General features: G+C 38.2%; 1 protein-coding gene across 1 annotated transcript; it reads left to right on the top strand.

Moving 5' to 3' along the window:
- The first annotated feature begins 7473 nt into the window (after nt 1-7473).
- OR52U1C (olfactory receptor family 52 subfamily U member 1C) lies at nt 7474-8478 on the top strand. Its single transcript, XM_038568115.1, has one exon. It carries the CDS (start codon nt 7501-7503, stop codon nt 8476-8478), a length of 978 nt encoding a protein of 325 aa, XP_038424043.1. The 5' UTR covers nt 7474-7500.
- The last annotated feature ends 10421 nt before the right edge of the window (nt 8479-18899 follow it).

Genomic DNA, 18899 nt, shown 5'->3' on the forward strand with positions numbered 1-18899 from the left:
TCTGAAGCGCTTCCTGCATTTTCCTTTGGCTGTGAACTTGATCCATGCTGAGCTCATGCTCCATTTTGACAGAAGTGAAAGCACCACTACCTGCCTCTCCTGAGTGCTTCGAAGGGTTTGCGGGAGCATAGGCACTTGTGGGAATTGTGGTGATATTCTTTATTCGTATCTGAGTGTCCAAGGTAGCTTTGTGAGCTTGTGTAGTTTGCGTTTTTAGAGTTCATTTCTGCTGGTGTGACACAAGATTCCCCATTAAGAGGCTGAAAACACTTTTTCCAAACCTCCCCTCTATGAGTTTAAAATGGATATTGAGGTGAGTGTTTTGGCCTCCTCTTAAAGGACCACTGCTTTGAAGTTCAGTTCCTAAAATTTCTGTCCTGTGGTTCTCTTAATACACCAATACACCCGAGAAGATGCTAACATCTTTACAACTTCTTAGATGTATTGAGTTCCCATTAGCAAGCTAAAGCTACTAATCTACCAGGTGTCTCTTGTAGAATTTTGCCTGATTGTTTTCAAATATCATGTTCTTTGTTCTTGGAGTCTTACATGCCAGTACCTATGAAACAGGTGAATACTAGATTCTGTGGCAATAATGTTTCTCTCGGTATAGGTAAATGGAGATGAGAGAGAAAGAAACTTAGACATTTACATAGATGTGTATACACACATATATACGTATATATCCATATAGGTATCCATAATGAGAAATCGATAGTTTGAATATGCACCACCGACGGAGGGGCTCTTGTTCCACTGAACACTACTTTAGTTTTTGACAGGCATTACTTTTTGTTTTTATTAAATTGTTTAAACTTGTGAAGTCCAATGCAAAAAAAACAAACAAACACACAAACAAAAACTCCTGTTTCCATATTGGGGATTATTAGGAAGTTCTCATTATTTTTATACTATAGTTGAATGGAAGATGTTGGAGATTTACACCTTATCACATGTGTGCAAGAGTGAGGGTAGAACATGAGTATTTAATATTAATTCAAATAGTTGATAAAAGAAAACAGGTATAGTCAAACAAGTCATGTAAAACCCTGCCGACGGCAACAGAAGGAAACTCTATCACACTTCACTAGATTCTGCTGTGAACTTTGGGCCGTTGATAGCAGTCACATGTAGCAGAGGTATATCAGAGGTGGTCTGGCCTCAGGGAAGTTCCACTTTGGATTACTGAGCCACGTGCCTAGAATTAGATGAGAGGAAATTGAAGCAATAATTGACAGGTGAAAAAAAAGATGATTTCAACTTATATTAGTCTCCTTTCATCCTCTTTCATTTGAATGTCTGCCATTGGTTTAAATCCAATATTCAGGGCAAAACCAATTAATTTTGTATGTAGGTATTCTCAGAGGTTATCTAACAATTTGTTAATGAGTGCAAACTGTATGAAACTCTAAGCATATTTCCCTTCCAGTCCCTGAGCATAGAAGTATATTTGTGTGTGTGTGTGTGTGTGTGTGTGTGCCCTCTTCAATCGTTCACCAATGTTTTATAGTTTTCAGAGTCCAGGTCTTTCAAGTGCGTGGTTAAGTTTATTCCTAGATATTTTATTATAGTAGGTGCAACTGCAAATGGGATTGTGTTCTTCAATTCCCTTCTTACTCTTCATAATTAGTATAGAGAAATGTAACAGATTTCTGCACATTGATTTTGCATCTTGTAACCTAATGAATTCACTTACCACTCTCTTAACTATAGGGAAAAAAACTGCTGGTTACCCAAGAAGGGTCAGGGGTGGGGGATGGGAGAAATAGGTGAAGGGGATTCAGAGTATCCTTATTTTTATGAGCAGTGAGTAATACATGGAATTGTTGAATCACCTGAAATGCATATAATGCTGTATGTCGACTATACAGAGTTAAAAATAAAGTAGAAGGAATGAAAGTAGACAGTTAAATCCAACCATGAGTCTTTAGGAAGATAGGAATCATGATAGTGCCTACATCACAGATTTGTCCATATGTAAAGCACCTAGAATCATGTCTGGCTCACATTAGCAATTTATAGCTATTCAGTATATCTTTTATGGGAAATGCTTTGGAAATTAAATGAATATAATGCCTGATAGAAAATTATTATGAAATTCAAGCCCACTCTAACAGACCCATACTTTGAGATCTGGAAAGTCTAGAATCCTAAAACTAGGATTTGGTCATGACATGTGGATGGATGCTACCGTTGAAGATCATTGTAAATCTGGTCGTAGGATAGTCTAATTTTTGGTTAAAATTTAGTGAAATGAAGTTATGAAAAAAGAAGTGAAGTTAAGAAAAAAATGCAGCCTGCAGATAACAAGGGCACGTTCACCCATCTTCTATGGAACATAGAATTACAGTTTACACAGATGGGAATACATTATGATAATGTTTTTACTTATTTTAATCCATAATAAAATTCTTAGGATCCATTCCATATTGGCACAAAATCATTTATGTGGCTTCAAATTCAAAGAAAATACTTTTTTTTTTTTTTTTTGGTAATTCAATCTCATAATAGCATTACCAATACATTTTTAAACTACATTGACTATTTGTATGAAGCAGCAAACGTGTGTAGGATATGAGAGATGCAAATTGTAATTAAGAAAACACACAAAATTAGTTGGTCTTTAATAAAATGGTGATAGGTAAAGAGGGAATAGAAGAAAGAATGTTCTTTTTAATTATCGTAGAATTTTTTTATCTTCTCTTAGGTGTGTCCACATTCTAAAATTCTTCTGAGATGAAGACAGTTAGATGAACTTAATATTTATGTCCCTTCTAAAAGTGAGGTCCTTTGAGTCCCAGAGACAGGACTTCAATAAGGAAAGAATGAGGACTGTCTCCTAACCTACAAGGATCTGTCAAGGAAAGAAGGCTCCAAGGAAAGATGCCTCTCTCACTCTTTCCTGCTTGGCTATTGGCGTAATCTCAATCTATGGCCCAGTCCCTCTCAGAAACCTTCCCTGATTTAACTCACTGTGAGCCCTGGTCTCTAACCTTCTACTTCCCTTCTCATGGCATGTTCCACTTGGAGACGTCGGGGAGCACACGCCTCTGTGGCTCTTAGTCTGATTGGCCATAGCAGGTCTCATACTTTACAGCCAACAAAACGGACTAAGGCAGATGTGTTTATAACTTTTATAAAACAACTAAATCATGTAGCTAGTCAAGAATGCAGGGAGACAGCATGACATAAGAATATTAATAACATTATGCCTATCAATAATTTTCAATGAGCTAGATACTCAGCAAAGAAGCATCAGTGAATAAAGCATAACATCTTCATTCAAATACTTTCATTAATTAAATATGGTATCCACTCTTTTAAGTATATAGGTGCATATAATCGTACCGCTACTGAGTAGGGAAAAATATCTCTTTTATAGCACTAAGGAACACTTCACCAGACCTGCATGCATCATTCTGAATGTATCTCACAAATATAAAGTTGTGAAAAATTATCAACTGGCATTCCATAGCACCAATTGTAAAGAGCTTAAAAATATGTCATGGCATTCATTAAATTAGGATTCACGTTTATGTCGTAACTATATTAAAAAGTATAAAATGTTAAGGGATTTACATGAAACAATTCATCCTTGAGGATAAGAAAGAGAAATACAATGAAAATAAGTTACACAGGAGAATATTATACTTTTTGCAATTTTTTAAAAATCTATATTGTGAATATAAGGATACATGCTATATTATTCTTTCTAACTTTTCTGTTTCCAACATGATTAAAATAAGAGGAAAAATATTGACATTCATAGACATGAAAACATCATGAGTGATAAAAAAACACAGATTTTACTTCTATATTTTTATCTTATGAATATAGTTATCTATAATCCATTTTATCTGCAGTGTTTTGACATATTGTCTTTATCACATAATATATGGCACACATACTTAGGCATTTATATAGATGTTATTCTGCTTAAATAATCAGTCTATTCTCATACCATAGTTCCCTTGTTTATTATTTTATTAAAAGATTTTATTTATTTATTCATGATAGACATAGAGAGAGATGCAGAGACACAGGCAGAGGGAGAAGCAGGCTCGATGACAGGAGCCGACGCGGGACTCGATTCCGGGAATCCAGGATTGTGCCCTGGGCCAAAGGCAGGTGCTAAACCGCTGAGTCACCCAGGAATCCCCCAGTTTCCTTGTTTAAAAAACAGCTATTTTACAATACATTTTAAATTCTATTAGGCTAGTGCCCCTATGCTATCATCATTATCACCTTCAAAACTTTTTTCTATTTGAATTTCATATATATATATATATATATTTTTTTTTTTTTTTCAAGGGAAAAAGTGCACTAGCGGGGAGAAGGGATAGGGAGAAAGAGAGAATCTTGAGGAGGCTCTACACCCAGTGCAGAGCCCTATGTGGAGCTTCTTCTCATGACCTTCAGATACGACCAGAGGTAAAATCAAAAGTCAGACACTCTACAGAATGACCTACCCCAGCATTCCATCTTCCAAGTGAATTTTAGAACCATTCTGTCAAGATTCTTTTTTTTTTAATTTATTTTTTATTGGTGTTCAATTTACTAACATACAGAATAACACCCAGTGCCCGTCACCCATTCACTCCCACCCCCCGCCCTCCTCCCCTTCTACCACCCCTAGTTCGTTTCCCAGAGTTAGCAGTCTTTACGTTCTGTCTCCCTTTTGATATTTCCCACACATTTCTTCTCCCTTCCCTTATATTCCCTTTCACTATTATTTATATTCCCCAAATGAATGAGAACATATAATGTTTGTCCTTCTCCGACTGACTTACTTCACTCAGCATAATACCCTCCAGTTCCATCCACGTTGAAGCAAATGGTGGGTATTTGTCATTTCTGTCAAGATTCTAAGAAGAATTCATCTTAGAATTTTTTCCCAATCATCCTGATTTATGGATTCATTGATGGGGGAATAGATAGCTTTCAAATATAGTTGTGTTCCGGCTTTCTTTAACACAAGAAAACAAATCCCCACATACTAGGACACCTAATTTAATAATATAAAGAAATATAAAAGATAAAACATAAATATAAAATATTTAAATATAAAATAATAAATATAAATATTTATTTAAGTATATCATATAATGTAATAAATATAATAAAATATATAATAATTTATAATAATATAAAAGAACTTATTTATTTTCTTATTCATTCACTTATTCATTGATTTGACTTTATTTCTGCCCACTATGTGACAAACATGACGCTGGTGATCGGGATACAGTACTTGGAGAGGAACTAGACCAGGGCTATTTTCTCTGAGTAGTGTGATTCTCCAAAGAGTAAGCTTAAAATTGGTGACTGAGGGGTCCAGGATTCTGGCCAATACTATGGCACTTCATAGAGCTTTGGCGATATTCTACAAGAAAAGTCTGTTTAGAACTTGTACACAGGGAATTCACAGGATCATGAATATAAGCCTGAGACAGTAGGGCCAATCAAAAATGAGTCTTACTGGTTACTCCTGTCATCATTGTCCATCAGGATCTCCCTGGGGAAAAGAGGAAAGATGACTGAGCCCAGGATTTTGGCATGTTACTATAACACAGCTTTCTGCAGGGGAAGCCTTGTGTATGTGTCCATGAGCAGGTGCCTTGATCCTGGCCTATTCTTGTTAGTGATTCCTTCTGTTGATGTATTGATTGTGCTACACCCTTCATTCTGTCACTCGTTCCCTTACCATGGCCTCCCTCCTGTTGACACCTGACTCAGAACAAGGTCTCTTTACAGGGTCTGTTGTTAGGCAGAACTTGCACTACATCATGATTTAGAATGTGGTCCTCTGAGTCCCACTCTTGCAGTGGCTTTGACTGTTGTTGTCAATGTTTTGTTCAATGTTGTACATTCCCCAAGTGATGTGGCACAGGTTTTTTTGGACAGATTTTTTCCCCTGACTTCATAAGCAAGAAATATGCCTACATCTTGTCCCAAAAGTAGAGGGGATATCGGGACGTGATTGTTGAACATGCATAAATATGCTGGGGGAAATGTCTAGGGAATAGCCATTGGCCTGGGAAACAGAGGAAAAACCTAGAAGACAGTAAGGATCGACAGAATCAGAGCTGCTAACAAAATTTCATCATAGCATCCAACAACTGGGGCAGTATCTGTGATGACTTCTGGAGTAAGTTCCTACTGGGCTTCCACACCTATGCAAATGTGGAAAAGAGGGCCTTCGACATACAACCTCTCAGGCCCTAATATAGTTCCAGATTCAGCTTTAACTTCACTCTCTCTCTTTAGATAGCCACAGTCTACTGAATACTGGAATTTGCCAGGAACTATTAGGGCCAACTAGCCTCATCTCCTACCAGCTCAGAGAAACCCCTGGCTTAAGTTTACAGATAATTGCAGTGGTGCCTTGTGTACGTGTTTGGGGAAAAGCAAAGGGCAAAAGAGCAAAATCTGGGCACCCAGAGGGCCTTTCCTTAGATGATTTAATGGGCACCACCTGGGCTGCTTGAGTGCCTGAGCGGGAAGGGTTTGGACATGAATGGCACTGAGTGTATTCTCCAGGACCCATATGGTTGTGCACGTATATATAGCCAATAGCCACAGAAAACTGGACACACTCACACACACATGTTTAAAGAAGGAGTCTGAGCCTAGCTTCTCACACTGTGGCTGCTTCACAGTCAGGTGAATATCTCTGGGTGAGGTGGGCTTCACGGTCCCAGTCTGGCAACCTTGTCAAAGTGCCCAGAAGCTTGCCACCTGCAGCCTCTGCATCCTCATTGGATAATTGTCATCACAGTTCTCTTCAAGTCCCTAATGAGCTATAAATGTGTATCCTCTAATTTTTGGTGAGCAATTCTGTTGTAGGCATTTAAGCTATCTTGTTTCCGAAAAGCTCCTTGTTGGCTGATTTCATCCTCTGTCATGGTTTTGGTATTTCTGCCCATTTTTGTCTCACATCCTTAAAGTTCCATTCTTAAAGGGGATATACATTCAAAAATACACATAATATAATTTTATATATTTATGATGCTTTATATGTTAAAGATGATTAAGTGCCTCATTTATAAAAATATTCAAGATGAAAATATGGGACGCCTGGGTGGCTGAGTGGCACTGTGTCTGCCTTCGGCTCAGGGAGTGGTCTGGAGTCCCAGAATCGAGTCCCACATGGGGCTCCCCACAAGGAGAACACACCTCTCTGCCTGTGCCTCAACCTCTCTCTGTGTATCTCATGAAAAATGGATAAAATCTTTAAAAAAATATATTCAAAAAGAAAATACTCTGGGAGATTTGATGTGGTAAGACCACATTATTGTTACTATAATACTAGAGCATGTTATATAATAAGGCATATAACACTGAACCATATTATATAATATATATCACATTGATTCAGAATATATTTGCATATTTAATCATTGCACTTTTTTGTTTAACTTTCTAACTCTGAATTCTTTCAAGTTTGAGGCTCATGAAGTGTTTTACGATTCTTCTAGGCTGCTACACCTGGGTGTCACCATGACTGTGTGCAATGTCTCCCTGGGGCATCCTCCTTTCTTCATTCTCCAAGGCATTCCCGGGATGGAGGACAAACACAGATGGATCTCTATCCCCTTCTGTTCCATGTACTTCATCACCATCCTTGGGAACTGCACCATCGTCTTCATCATCTGCACAGAGCGCTCCCTGCACAAGCCCATGTTCCTGCTCCTCTGCATGTTGGCCCTCACAGACCTGGGCATGTCCACTACCACCATTCCCAAAGTGCTATGCATCTTCTGGTTTAGACACAGTGAGATCAGCTACGTGGGCTGTCTGGTCCAACTGTTTTTTATCCATACCTTGTCTATCTCACAGTCTGCCATCCTGACAGCCATGGCCTTTGACCGCTACGTAGCCATCTGTGAGCCCCTGCGCTATGCCACCATCCTTTCCAATAGTCGCATTGGGCTCATTGGCTTAGTGGGTTTAGTAAGAGCCATCCTTTTCATTCTGCCGATCCCTGTCCTCCTCCAGAAGATGCCTTTTCATGTAAATAATGTCATCCCCACCACCTACTGTGAACACATGGCTGTGGTGAAGATGGTGTGTGTGGACACCACAGTCAACCGGATATATGGTCTGGTGGTGGCCTTGTTAGTTGCCGGGATAGACATCTCAGCTATCGCCTCCTCTTATGTGCTTATCATCCAGGCTGTCCTGCGGCTGTCTTCTAAGGAAGCCCACCACAAAGCAGTCAACACCTGCACTGCACACATTGCTGTCATGCTTCTCTACTATACTCCCTCACTGTTCTCTTTCCTCACTCACCGCTTTGGCAGGGGAATTCCACCCCATGTGCACACCATTCTTGGAAACCTCTACTTCCTTATACCTCCAATGCTCAATCCTATTATTTATGCAGTGAAAACCAAGGAGTTTCGGGAAAAACTGACCAAATATGGGTACTGGATGAAGGAGCACATAATCAGCAACCATGGTCAGAATCCTTTCTAATTATATGGCTTTGGTGGGCATGAGGAAATAATGTCAAGTAGAGGCAGTTCCTGGAGTATTGGTTAGTGGCAGAAATGTGTCATACCGTCAGATTGACTACCTGAATCCTCAGACGTCGTGGAGGCTAAATCATAGGGGACCTCTTAGCTGTCAGTAACTCCAAAGGAAGGCTGTCATTCCTTCTGAAATGAAAGTGATGATATAGTCTCTGCATTGTTGGCATGGTGGTTGGGCAAATCACATGTGATCATGTGTGTAGAAGAACTTGAATACAATACTTGCTGAACACATGTGAAATAAGATGGAATGTTACTGCTTGCAGGTAACCTAAAACAATGTCTTGCCTGCTAACTTGCCAAGTAGAGTCAAAGTGTGATGGGAGTGAGTGTGAATTTGTATTTGTGTGTGTAAGGGGAAGTGGGAGGTTTAGTTTGGGTATAGCAGGAAGGAACAAGGAAAGGACAAGATGGTATTTATAGTTACCCCATTATTTCCTCTGCTGGCTGACGTTTACTTAGGATAGAAGACTTTGTTGAATCCATGAAGAACCAAAGAATATGCACAGGAGCATAATCTGTAACACTCAGAGACAGTTCAGAGGAAAAGGGAAAAGGAAAAGTTCCTGAGCTTAGTTTCTAAGCATTTGACTTAATTTTGTACTAGAAAAACCTCCCAGAGTCCTCTCTCCTTCTCCTCTCAACTGATTCACTGTTTGGTAAGAGTCTCTTAACAAAGAGAATTTCTGAGAATGTCCTGTTAATGGTTTTTGTTCCAAAAGTCTGTTTTATCTGGAACTCTGTGATTACAGAGCTCTGCAAAGCAATTTCTGTGGGTGCCCACGAAGATGTCCTGAACATGTGTCAGGGCACCTGTGGAGCTCAGATCCTGTGCCCAAATGTTGGAATTTATTCCATTCACAGGACATTTGTTTCCAGCTCTAGAGAATTGATGTGGATGTTGTGGCAAGTACTAGAAGTTGCGTGATGTTTGAAAGCAGAAAGATCCTAGTGTTTCCATCATATTGTAGAACTAACATGTGAGGCAGAATGCAGTGAAGAAGATGCCTCTCCTTAATGCCACATGGCCACCATTTAGAGGAGACTCCTACAGTTCTTCCACTGGAGGGAAATACGTGAAATTTCTTCAGAGTGTTGTGCCCACTGTAAGAAATAGCAAGAAACGTTTGCAGAACCCTGAACAGTTGAATACCAAGGAGGGAGAGCGCTAGGACATTTCAGAACTTGAACTAAGGGGACAATGTTCACGAGAAACAATGAGGATTCACTAGGCAGTGACCTTTCTATGAATGGAAGAAACAGGAGCAGTGTGGATGAGGAATAGGTTTTTGCATGTCAGTAAGGAGTCCTCAGGTCATACGTTGAATCCTCCCTCAATATAGACAACATTCAAACCAAAACAAAATCCTGAGCAGAGTGCTTTATGATTAATAATTTAATTGTCAAATATTTAACAGAGAGTGAACAGGCTGGGGTCACTCATTGGGGTGAGGAGCTGTGGCAGCAGAAGGCTGTTTTTGCTCAGAACTGAGAGTGATTTTCTTTTCATCTGGTTTGAAGGGATTTGGGGCAGAAGGGAGTCTACCTGCTGTAAATATTTTGTTCCTTTTTTTTTGTGAGCTAGTCTATAAACATGAGAAGCCAGTTTTTGTTTTTCTGGAACTATGAACTAAAAACTTACTAATGCCTGAACACGATACACTAGGAAGAATGTGTGGTAATGCTGGCAGTAGCAGCTGACACTGGCAAAATGCAGGGAGCAAGTAAATCAGAGAAGCCCCAGGAGGACGCCTGACTGTCTACCACTCTCCCTGGTTTTTTTGTTTTGTTTTGTTTTGTTTTGTTTTTTTCCTTCCTCATAAGTGTTACTAATCTGTGATTGATTCTTCTTACTGCAGAATGAGCTTCACTTCTCTCTGGTTGCCTTGCTGTAAATGTGACCGAGGACAAACACGTGAACTGACTAGTTGTCTGTCACCCTTATAGAATGTTACCTAGGGTAAAAAACTAGAAGGATATTCATATGTTTGATATTTTAGTCACATATAAATCACTTTCTGCTTTCTGTCAGGTATTCTAGTATGAATAAAGGCCAGTTACTTCATTTTCCTTTTCTCCATTATATTTGGAGAAGCTGAGTCTTGATGTGTCTTAACAACCTAGAAAAAAATTATAAATATTTCTATGAATGAATATATAAAGTTTTATTAAAATAAATCACTCTTAATAACCTGTGAATGAGGCAACACCTGTCACTGGAGTCTGAGTTCCTGGCACAGAAGAACTAGAAATTTCACCACTGGGGAGTGTAAGCTGGGTGCCCCAGAAAGCAGGGCCTAAGACATAGCTTGCATATGGGCAGTTTTTTAGAAAAGCGACACAAAGGGTGGGTGTGCAAATAGAGGGGAGTGAAACTGGAAAAAAGAAAAGCCAATACAGGGATTTTTTTTTTTTTTTTTTATCGAGTTGCACAGGACTAGGGGAGACTGGTGTCCAACTCTGTCAAAAACAGCTGAAGCACTTTAGGAAATGCACTTCAGAATTGTTCTCTTCAAGAGATGAGAGGATTTTACCCAAATGCCTCTGTGGGACTCATGGCTCTTGTGGGGTCATGTCCTCAACCTTTGTAATTCATGGTTGTATGCATGACAGGAGAGCTGGGGGCTGGTGTCCCATCCCATGGAGTTAGGGAGGCCGCATGGCTAGTATCTCCAGGTACTAGGTATCACCTGATGTCTACTATCTAATCACACCTGCCTGGAGGTGGTCACAACACCAGTGGCTGAATAGCAAGTGTGACCAAGGGCATTAGGCAGTGGCATGTGGTTTACCTGCTGAAACAGTCCACAAGACTGAGGCCTCACCTGAGGCCTGTGCACTTGCTTTGAGATTAATAGGAGCTCCCTCCTTGAACCCATCCAACAGAATTGTTATTTTAACTTTAAGCTGTTACCACAAAATTATCTATCTTTATTATGATTAAGTCAATTTCGACAGTTATAATCAACTGAGGTAACCTTAGCTGGTATTCTCTAAAAATATTCCTTAAAGATATTTTAAAGGGCTCCAGAAAGAGCCTATTCCATACATGTGCATGATTCTCCTCAATCCTTATTTTTCTCTCCGTTTTGTTTTTCACACAGAATTAAATAAGAATGGTATTTATCTTTGCTATTCCTATTTCCATAGTTGCTATTTAAATAAAACATGTATTCAGAAAGGCAATTGGGTGTAGTAGGGTACACATGGAATGCAAAATCGTCTTTCCACTTCTAAATAATGACAGTCTCTGAAGTAAACTCTTTAAACTCGGTATGTCTACTCATAATTACCTTATACATTAAAATATAAATACATAAATACAAGAATCTGGATATAGTTTCCTTTCCCACTATTATGATTCTCCCATCCATACTCCTAGAGGCTCCTTTAGCTTTGATATTTTACTTGCGAGAGGTTTTTTGTTTTGTTTTGTTTTGTTTTGTTTTGTTTTGTTATTGTGTGTGTGTGTGTGCTGTTGTTTTTTTGTTTTTGTTTTTTTTATTTCCTTTTTCTGTTGTTGCTAATCATGAGTCAGCTTTCCTGCCCCTTGACATGAGCTAAGGGGGCATTTTAAAAATTATTTTTATTCATTCAATACAATTGTTTCTACTTTGTTTCTTTGGTAAATCACACTTTCCTATCCATGTGCAGTCTCTGTTCAACACAAATGTAGCAAAACAGACTGAGGAGAAGTGAGAAATACAGACAAATGAAGCTGCCAGTGGCCCTCCTTTGATCATCATGTCCCTGCCTCACTGTCTTGTAATTCTGAGAGACTGTATTTCTTCTTTTGCTGCAGGGCTCCTTTTCCTGTAATGTTTTCTGCATTTTCCTTTGTTTGTGAACTTGAGCCATGTTGAGCTCATGCTCCATTTTGACAGAAGTGAAAGCACCACTACCAGCCTCTCCTGAAAGTTTTCCATGTGTGTGCGTGAGCACAGGCATTTGTGGGACTCGTGGTGATATTCTTTATTCTTATCTGAATGTCAAACATACCTTTGTGAGCTGTTTTAGTTTGCATTTTTAAATAGTTCATTTCTGCTTGTGTGACACAAAATTCCATATTATGAGGCTGAATATGCTTTTTCCAAACATACTTACTATGAGTTTAAAATGGGTATTGGGGTATTGAGGTGAGTGTTTTGGCCTCCTCTTAAAGGACCACTGCTTTGAAGTTCTGTTATTAAAACTTCCAGCACGTGGCTGTTTTAATAGGCCAATACACCTGAGAAGATGCTAGCATCTTTACAACTTCTTGGATGTATTGAGTTCACATTAGCAAACCAAAGCAATAATCTACTGGGTGTCTCATTGTACTTTGCCTGATTATTTTTCAAATATGTTCTCTGATCTTGGAGTCCTATAAGCCAGTAACTGTATCAAACAGGTGAATACTGAATTCTGTCTGTATATGTATATGTTAATATATGTATATAAACATACATATATAAATCCAAGAGATTCATATTTTGAAGATGTGCCACCAACCGAGGATCTCTTTTTACGGTGGTCAGTACTTCAGCTTTGACCGACACTGCTTTACAGTTTTTATTTAAGATATAAAGTTCAGTGCAAAAAAAAAATCCTGTTATCATTTAGGGGATTATTAGGAAGTTCTCAGCATTTTTGTATTATAGTTCAATGGAAGAAAGTATAGATTTGATACTTTGTCAAATGCATACAGGACAAAGGACAGAAATTGAATATTTAAATATTAACTCAAATAGTATACAGAAGAATGAAAATATAGTCAAACAGATCATGCAAAAAACTACTGACTGCTACAGAAGGAAATTCCATTACATTTTAGTAAATTTTGCTATGAACTGTGGGGCTATTGTTACCAGTCAAATGCAGCAGAGCTGTCTCAGTGGTGGCCTGATTTCAGGGAAGTTCCACTTTTTTTATATATATATATTTTTAAGACTTTATTTATTCATGAAAGGCAGACAGAGAGAGAGGCAGAGACACAGGCAGAGGGAGATTGCCCCAATGTGGGACTCAATCCCGGGACTCCAAGACCACGCCCTGAGCCAAAGGCAGATGCTCAACCACTGAGCCACTCAGGTGTCCCAGGAAGTTCCACTTTGGATTACCAAGCTAACATGCCTACATTTTGATGAGAAAGTTTAAGCAATGGTTAACAGTTGAAAAATTAATGATTTCAATTTGCATCAAATCCTCTTACATCCCATTTTATTTTAATGTTCTGCATTTGTTTAAAAGCAATATTAAGGGCAAAATCAATTATTCTATATTTAGATGTTCTAAAACTTACTATTTTTAGTAACACATTAATAACATAATAACATTAGGACACTTTTGCCCATTCTAATATAGTTAGTTTTTGTTTTCTGGATAACTCAGAATCCTAAAAAGTATGATTGGGTCTTTGATATCTGAATATATACTGTTGTTGAGGATCACTATAAATCTGATGGTAGAATATTCTAGTTTTTAGTTAGTTTCTAAGTGAAGAAAACACAATCTTCTTAAAATATTTTATTTACTTATTCATGAGAGTCACGGAGAGAGGGAGAGGCAGAGGCACAGGCAGAGAGAGAAGCAGGCTCCCTGTAGGGAGCCCAATGCGGGACTCAATCACAGGATCCTGGGTTCACAACCTGAGCCAAAGGCAGACGCTCAACCACTAAGCCACCCAGGTGCCCTAAAAGTGCATCTTTTTTAAAAAAAGAATGTTTATTTATTTATTTGTTTTTTTAATTTATTTAAGATAGAGAGACAGTGTGGGCATGAGTGGAGGGGTAAGGGCAGCGAGAGATGGAGAAGCAGACTTCCTGTTGAGCAGGACCCTGGGATCATGACTTGAGCCTAAGGCAGACACTTAACTGGCTGAGCCACGCAGGCACCTTGAGAAAATGCATCTAAACATAAGTGTCTACATGATTGCTATAGAAAAAGATTTATTGTAAAAATTAAACTGTGGGCAAAATTGAATTAATGTTTATAATTTACATACATGAAAGCACATTATAAACTTTTAAATGTGTTTATTTAATGTTACTTAGCAACTGTGTCCTATCAGCAGAAATAGATCTATTTGATTCTTTATGACTCCTGAGCATTCCTTCATATGAAATCAACATTTATTTCCACAGTCACCTACTGATGGACAGATGTTTGTCTCCAGGCTTTGTTTTTTAAAAAGGTCTTATGAGAGCACCTTGTTATACTGACCATTTCCCCCCCTGCATATGACAAATATTATTAAAGTAAAAATGTATTAGAGGAAAGGGTATATGCATTTTTTCTTTCTTATTGTAACTCTTTTTTGCCTGATCACCAAAATATACTACATTAAATATAAACATTAAAATATAAAGATATAAACATTCCAGTTAGCTAATGACTGGTAATAGTTCATATGTACACTTGTTTCTCAGGGCTAAAAACAAACTAAGTCACTGCACCAGTTTGCACCAATAGGGCAAGAGGGTTCCCCTTTCTCTGCATCCTAGCCATCACCTGTTGTTTCTTGTGTGGTTGAGTTTAGCTATTCTGACAGCTGTGAGGTGGTATCTCATTATAGTTTTGATTTGTATTTTCCTGATTATCAGTTGAGCATCTTTTCATGTGCCTGTGGCCATATGAATGTCTTCTTTGGAAACTGGTATAGTCACTGGAAAACATCAGGAGGATTTCTCAAAATGTTAAAAATAGAACTACCCTATGATCCAGCCATTGCATTACTAGATATTTACTTCAAAAATAAAAACACTAATTCAAAGGGATACATGGCCCCTGGTGTTTATTGCAGCATTATCTACAATAGTCAAAGTATGGAAACAGCCCAAGTGTCCATCGAATGATGAATGGATAAAGGAGATATATTAGATAGATAGATGGATGGAGAGGTGATGAAAGAAAGAAGAAGAAAGAAAGAAAGAAAGAAAGAAAGAAAGAAAGAAAGAAAGAAAGAAAGAAAGAGAGAGAGAGAGAGAGAGAAAGAAAGAAAGAAAGAAAGAAAGAAAGAAAGAAAGAGGAATATTAATTAGCCATTAAAAATGAAATCTTGCTATTTGAAATAATGTGGATGGAGCTAGGGATTATAATGTTAAGCAAAATAAGTCAGAAAAAGACAAATATAATTTCACTCATATTTGGAATTTAACAAAACAAATGAGCAAAGGGGAAAAAATGGACAGAGAGCCAAACCAAAAAACAGACTCTTAACTATAGAGAACAAACTGATGGTTACCAGAAGGGAGGTGGGGAGTGGGATGGGTGAAATAGATAATGAGAATTAAAGAGTGCACTTGTTGTGATGAGCACTATTAAATAAAATAGTGTTGTATGGAAATGTTGAGTCACTTACCGTATACCCAAAACTATTATTACACTGTATGTTAATTAACGGGAATTTAAATAAAAACAACAACAAAAAAGTAGATCTCTTAAAACAATTTTCTCTCTCTCACACTTTTGGAGACTACAGGTCCAATATCAAGCTGTCATTAGGGCTACATTCCCTCTGAAGACTGAAGAGGAGAGTCTTTCCTTGCCTCTTTCCTAGCTTCTGATGAGTGCTGGCAATTCCTGGTGTTCCTTGGCTTGAAGACACATCACAACCTCTACCTATGTCATCATGTGGCTTTCTCCCTTCTATTTCTTCACCTCATCTTCCCTTTGTGTTTGTCTGTGTCCATATTTCCTTCTTCTTATGAAGGCCTCAGTCACTAGATTAGGTCCTACTCTAATCCGTATGACCTTATCTTAATTTGATTACATCTGAAAAGAGCTTATTTCCCAATAAGGTTATATTCTGAAGTTCTGGGTAACAGGAATTTGGGGGGACACTATTGAATTAAGTAAAACATGCATCTGTTGAAATCAATCCTTATGTAAATAAAATTCTACAAATATTATTACTAAAAATAGAATTTTTATATGTATTATTTTGCAATTTATTATTTAGCCTATAATGATGTCAACCCATGATATTACACAGAGATTTATCCCTTTTTTAAACCCTCATACTGTGGAATCCTTTGTTGGTAGGCAGTTGGATTGATTCCAATATTCACTTTTATAAACAGTGTGGGTCTTAGAACAGGGCTTGGGAAACAATGACCCATGGGCTAAATTTGACTTGTTACCTGTTTTTGTAAATACAGTTTTATTATAACACAGTCAGATCTATTTGTTTACATATTATCTATGACTGCTTTTGCACCACAGTGGTAGTGTTGATTAGTTCTGACAGAGACCATTTTACTCACGAAGACAAAAATGATTATTATCTGAAATTTTACAGAAAGAGTTTGTTGACTCCTGCCTTAGGGGAAACCCTGGAGTCACAGATTGAGGATGTGAGTATGGAGAATTGTTAATCAGAATTTTTTCTCTTGTCCTCCAAATTCTATTCAGTTTCCTATAACAGTCATTTGAATGTGCCTCCCAGTTTTACAACAAAGCAGCCTAATCAAATGAAGGATGTAACTCTAACAATTTTAAATCTATTATTGCATTTGCAACAAAGTTATGCCTCCCATTGGCTTATCTCTACTAATGACAGAATGTGGCAGGGATGCTGAGCAAGACCATTCCTAGAGGATGTACGACAACTTGGTAGGCTCCTTGGTCAACTGACTTTGCCTCGCATGTCAATCTAAGATACTTCTACCCAGTCTTTTCTTCCTTCTTACCTTGAGGTTAGACTTATATCATGGACTGATTGCTCCCCAATCTACACTTATTCTCTTCCTTATTTTCTGTCACACAGATATTTCTTTTAATAAAATCCTTACATGTTTTTTTTTTTTAATTTTTTATTTATTTATGATAGTCACAGAGAGAGAGAGAGGCAGAGACACAGGCAGAGGGAGAAGCAGGCTCCATGCACCGGGAGCCCGACGTGGGATTCGATCCCGGGTCTCCAGGATCGCGCCCTGGGCCAAAGGCAGGCGCCAAACCGCTGCGCCACCCAGGGATCCCAAATCCTTACATGTTAAATTCCATCTTGGAATCCGCTTTGTAGAAGACCTAGGCTAATACAACTTATAATGAGAGTAGTAAATGTGGTAAGACAGGGAATTGGGACCAGCTCACTTTCAACCTGGTAGGCAGAGGATGCTCTCCTTATTGGTAAGTGGGACAAGGTGGTACCTGGAAAGAGGAAGTGGCTCAATTGCTAAAGATTTTATCAATGGTGGGAAATTTTGTATGAAGTGGAAGTATGCAGACATTTGAAAAATATGAAAGAAGTGCCTACAAACACAGGATTTTACTGGTTACTGGTAACTTGTCTTGTTGTACTATAGAAGGGTGACAAACAGAGTCATTAACAAGCATTTAGTAGCTTGTTAGAGAGAACCACAGAACCTGAATCAGTAGTATATAAAGTGACATTCATCACTTATCATTGAAAGGCAGACATAATTGAATGGCGGGCTAGAGACTTAATTATGAGAATAGTTGGACTCCAGGGATGTTGGACCTTTCATCTAAAGCAGGCCTGTTATGTGTAGATCAGGGTCCTGGTAGAAAAACATGGAATTTTGAAAACTAGGACAGAGATATTAAGATCTGGATGGAATATCATTTGAGGAACAGATAGCTTCCTGCTAACATATGCTTTTCTTAAAGGTAAAGTTCCTGGTCTCAGAAGTCTTTTGAATTAGTCATCTGGACACATGTTTTCTGTTGCAATGTAACCTTCTGTGATATGTATTTCAACAGTCCCCCTGTTCTGGGTATATATGTCTTCTTCAAGCTCCTTCATTTTTGTTGTAAGCATCCACATCATTGCAATCATCCAATTGGTATTGTGCACATTTTGCATTGCCATTGCATTAAAAACAATTCCTGGTGAAAAGATCAATTTTCTAAAGAGTTACTACATGTTAAGATGATATCCAAAGATAATGAGTATGTAGGTTCCTTTCAGTATTAAGACATTTTTTAGAAACCAATACAGAATTTAAAAAATAGAAAATAGAAAACCAAATCAATATAAACTTTCCATCAGACACGGAAAGACAGTCTTGGACAATTTACAGAAAAATCTTGTGTATAGCTTATGAACATGAACACAAATGTAAAAGTCATCAGAAGACCTGTGCCACAAGAGGGCTCTTGTTAAACAGACATAGAAAGAATCATCTTGGGCTCTTCTTTTTTAGTTCATAGCTTAATGAAAGCACAAACATATTGGTTCTTCATTCAAGCCAAAACAGAACAAGCAAAAACATAAGAAACCACCACACGCAAAATACTTCTCCAGAATCTATTTGTTTCACAGCTCATTTAGAGATACAACTGGGTCTCGGACAATTGGACAAAGGCCCTGTCAGTTGTCCTCACTCTTTGTTTACTCACGGGTACATTGTCTATGCTCACAGG

The sequence above is a fragment of the Canis lupus genome, chromosome 21 (genome assembly GCF_011100685.1).
Source record: "Canis lupus familiaris isolate Mischka breed German Shepherd chromosome 21, alternate assembly UU_Cfam_GSD_1.0, whole genome shotgun sequence".
Taxonomy (NCBI): Eukaryota; Metazoa; Chordata; class Mammalia; order Carnivora; family Canidae; genus Canis; species Canis lupus.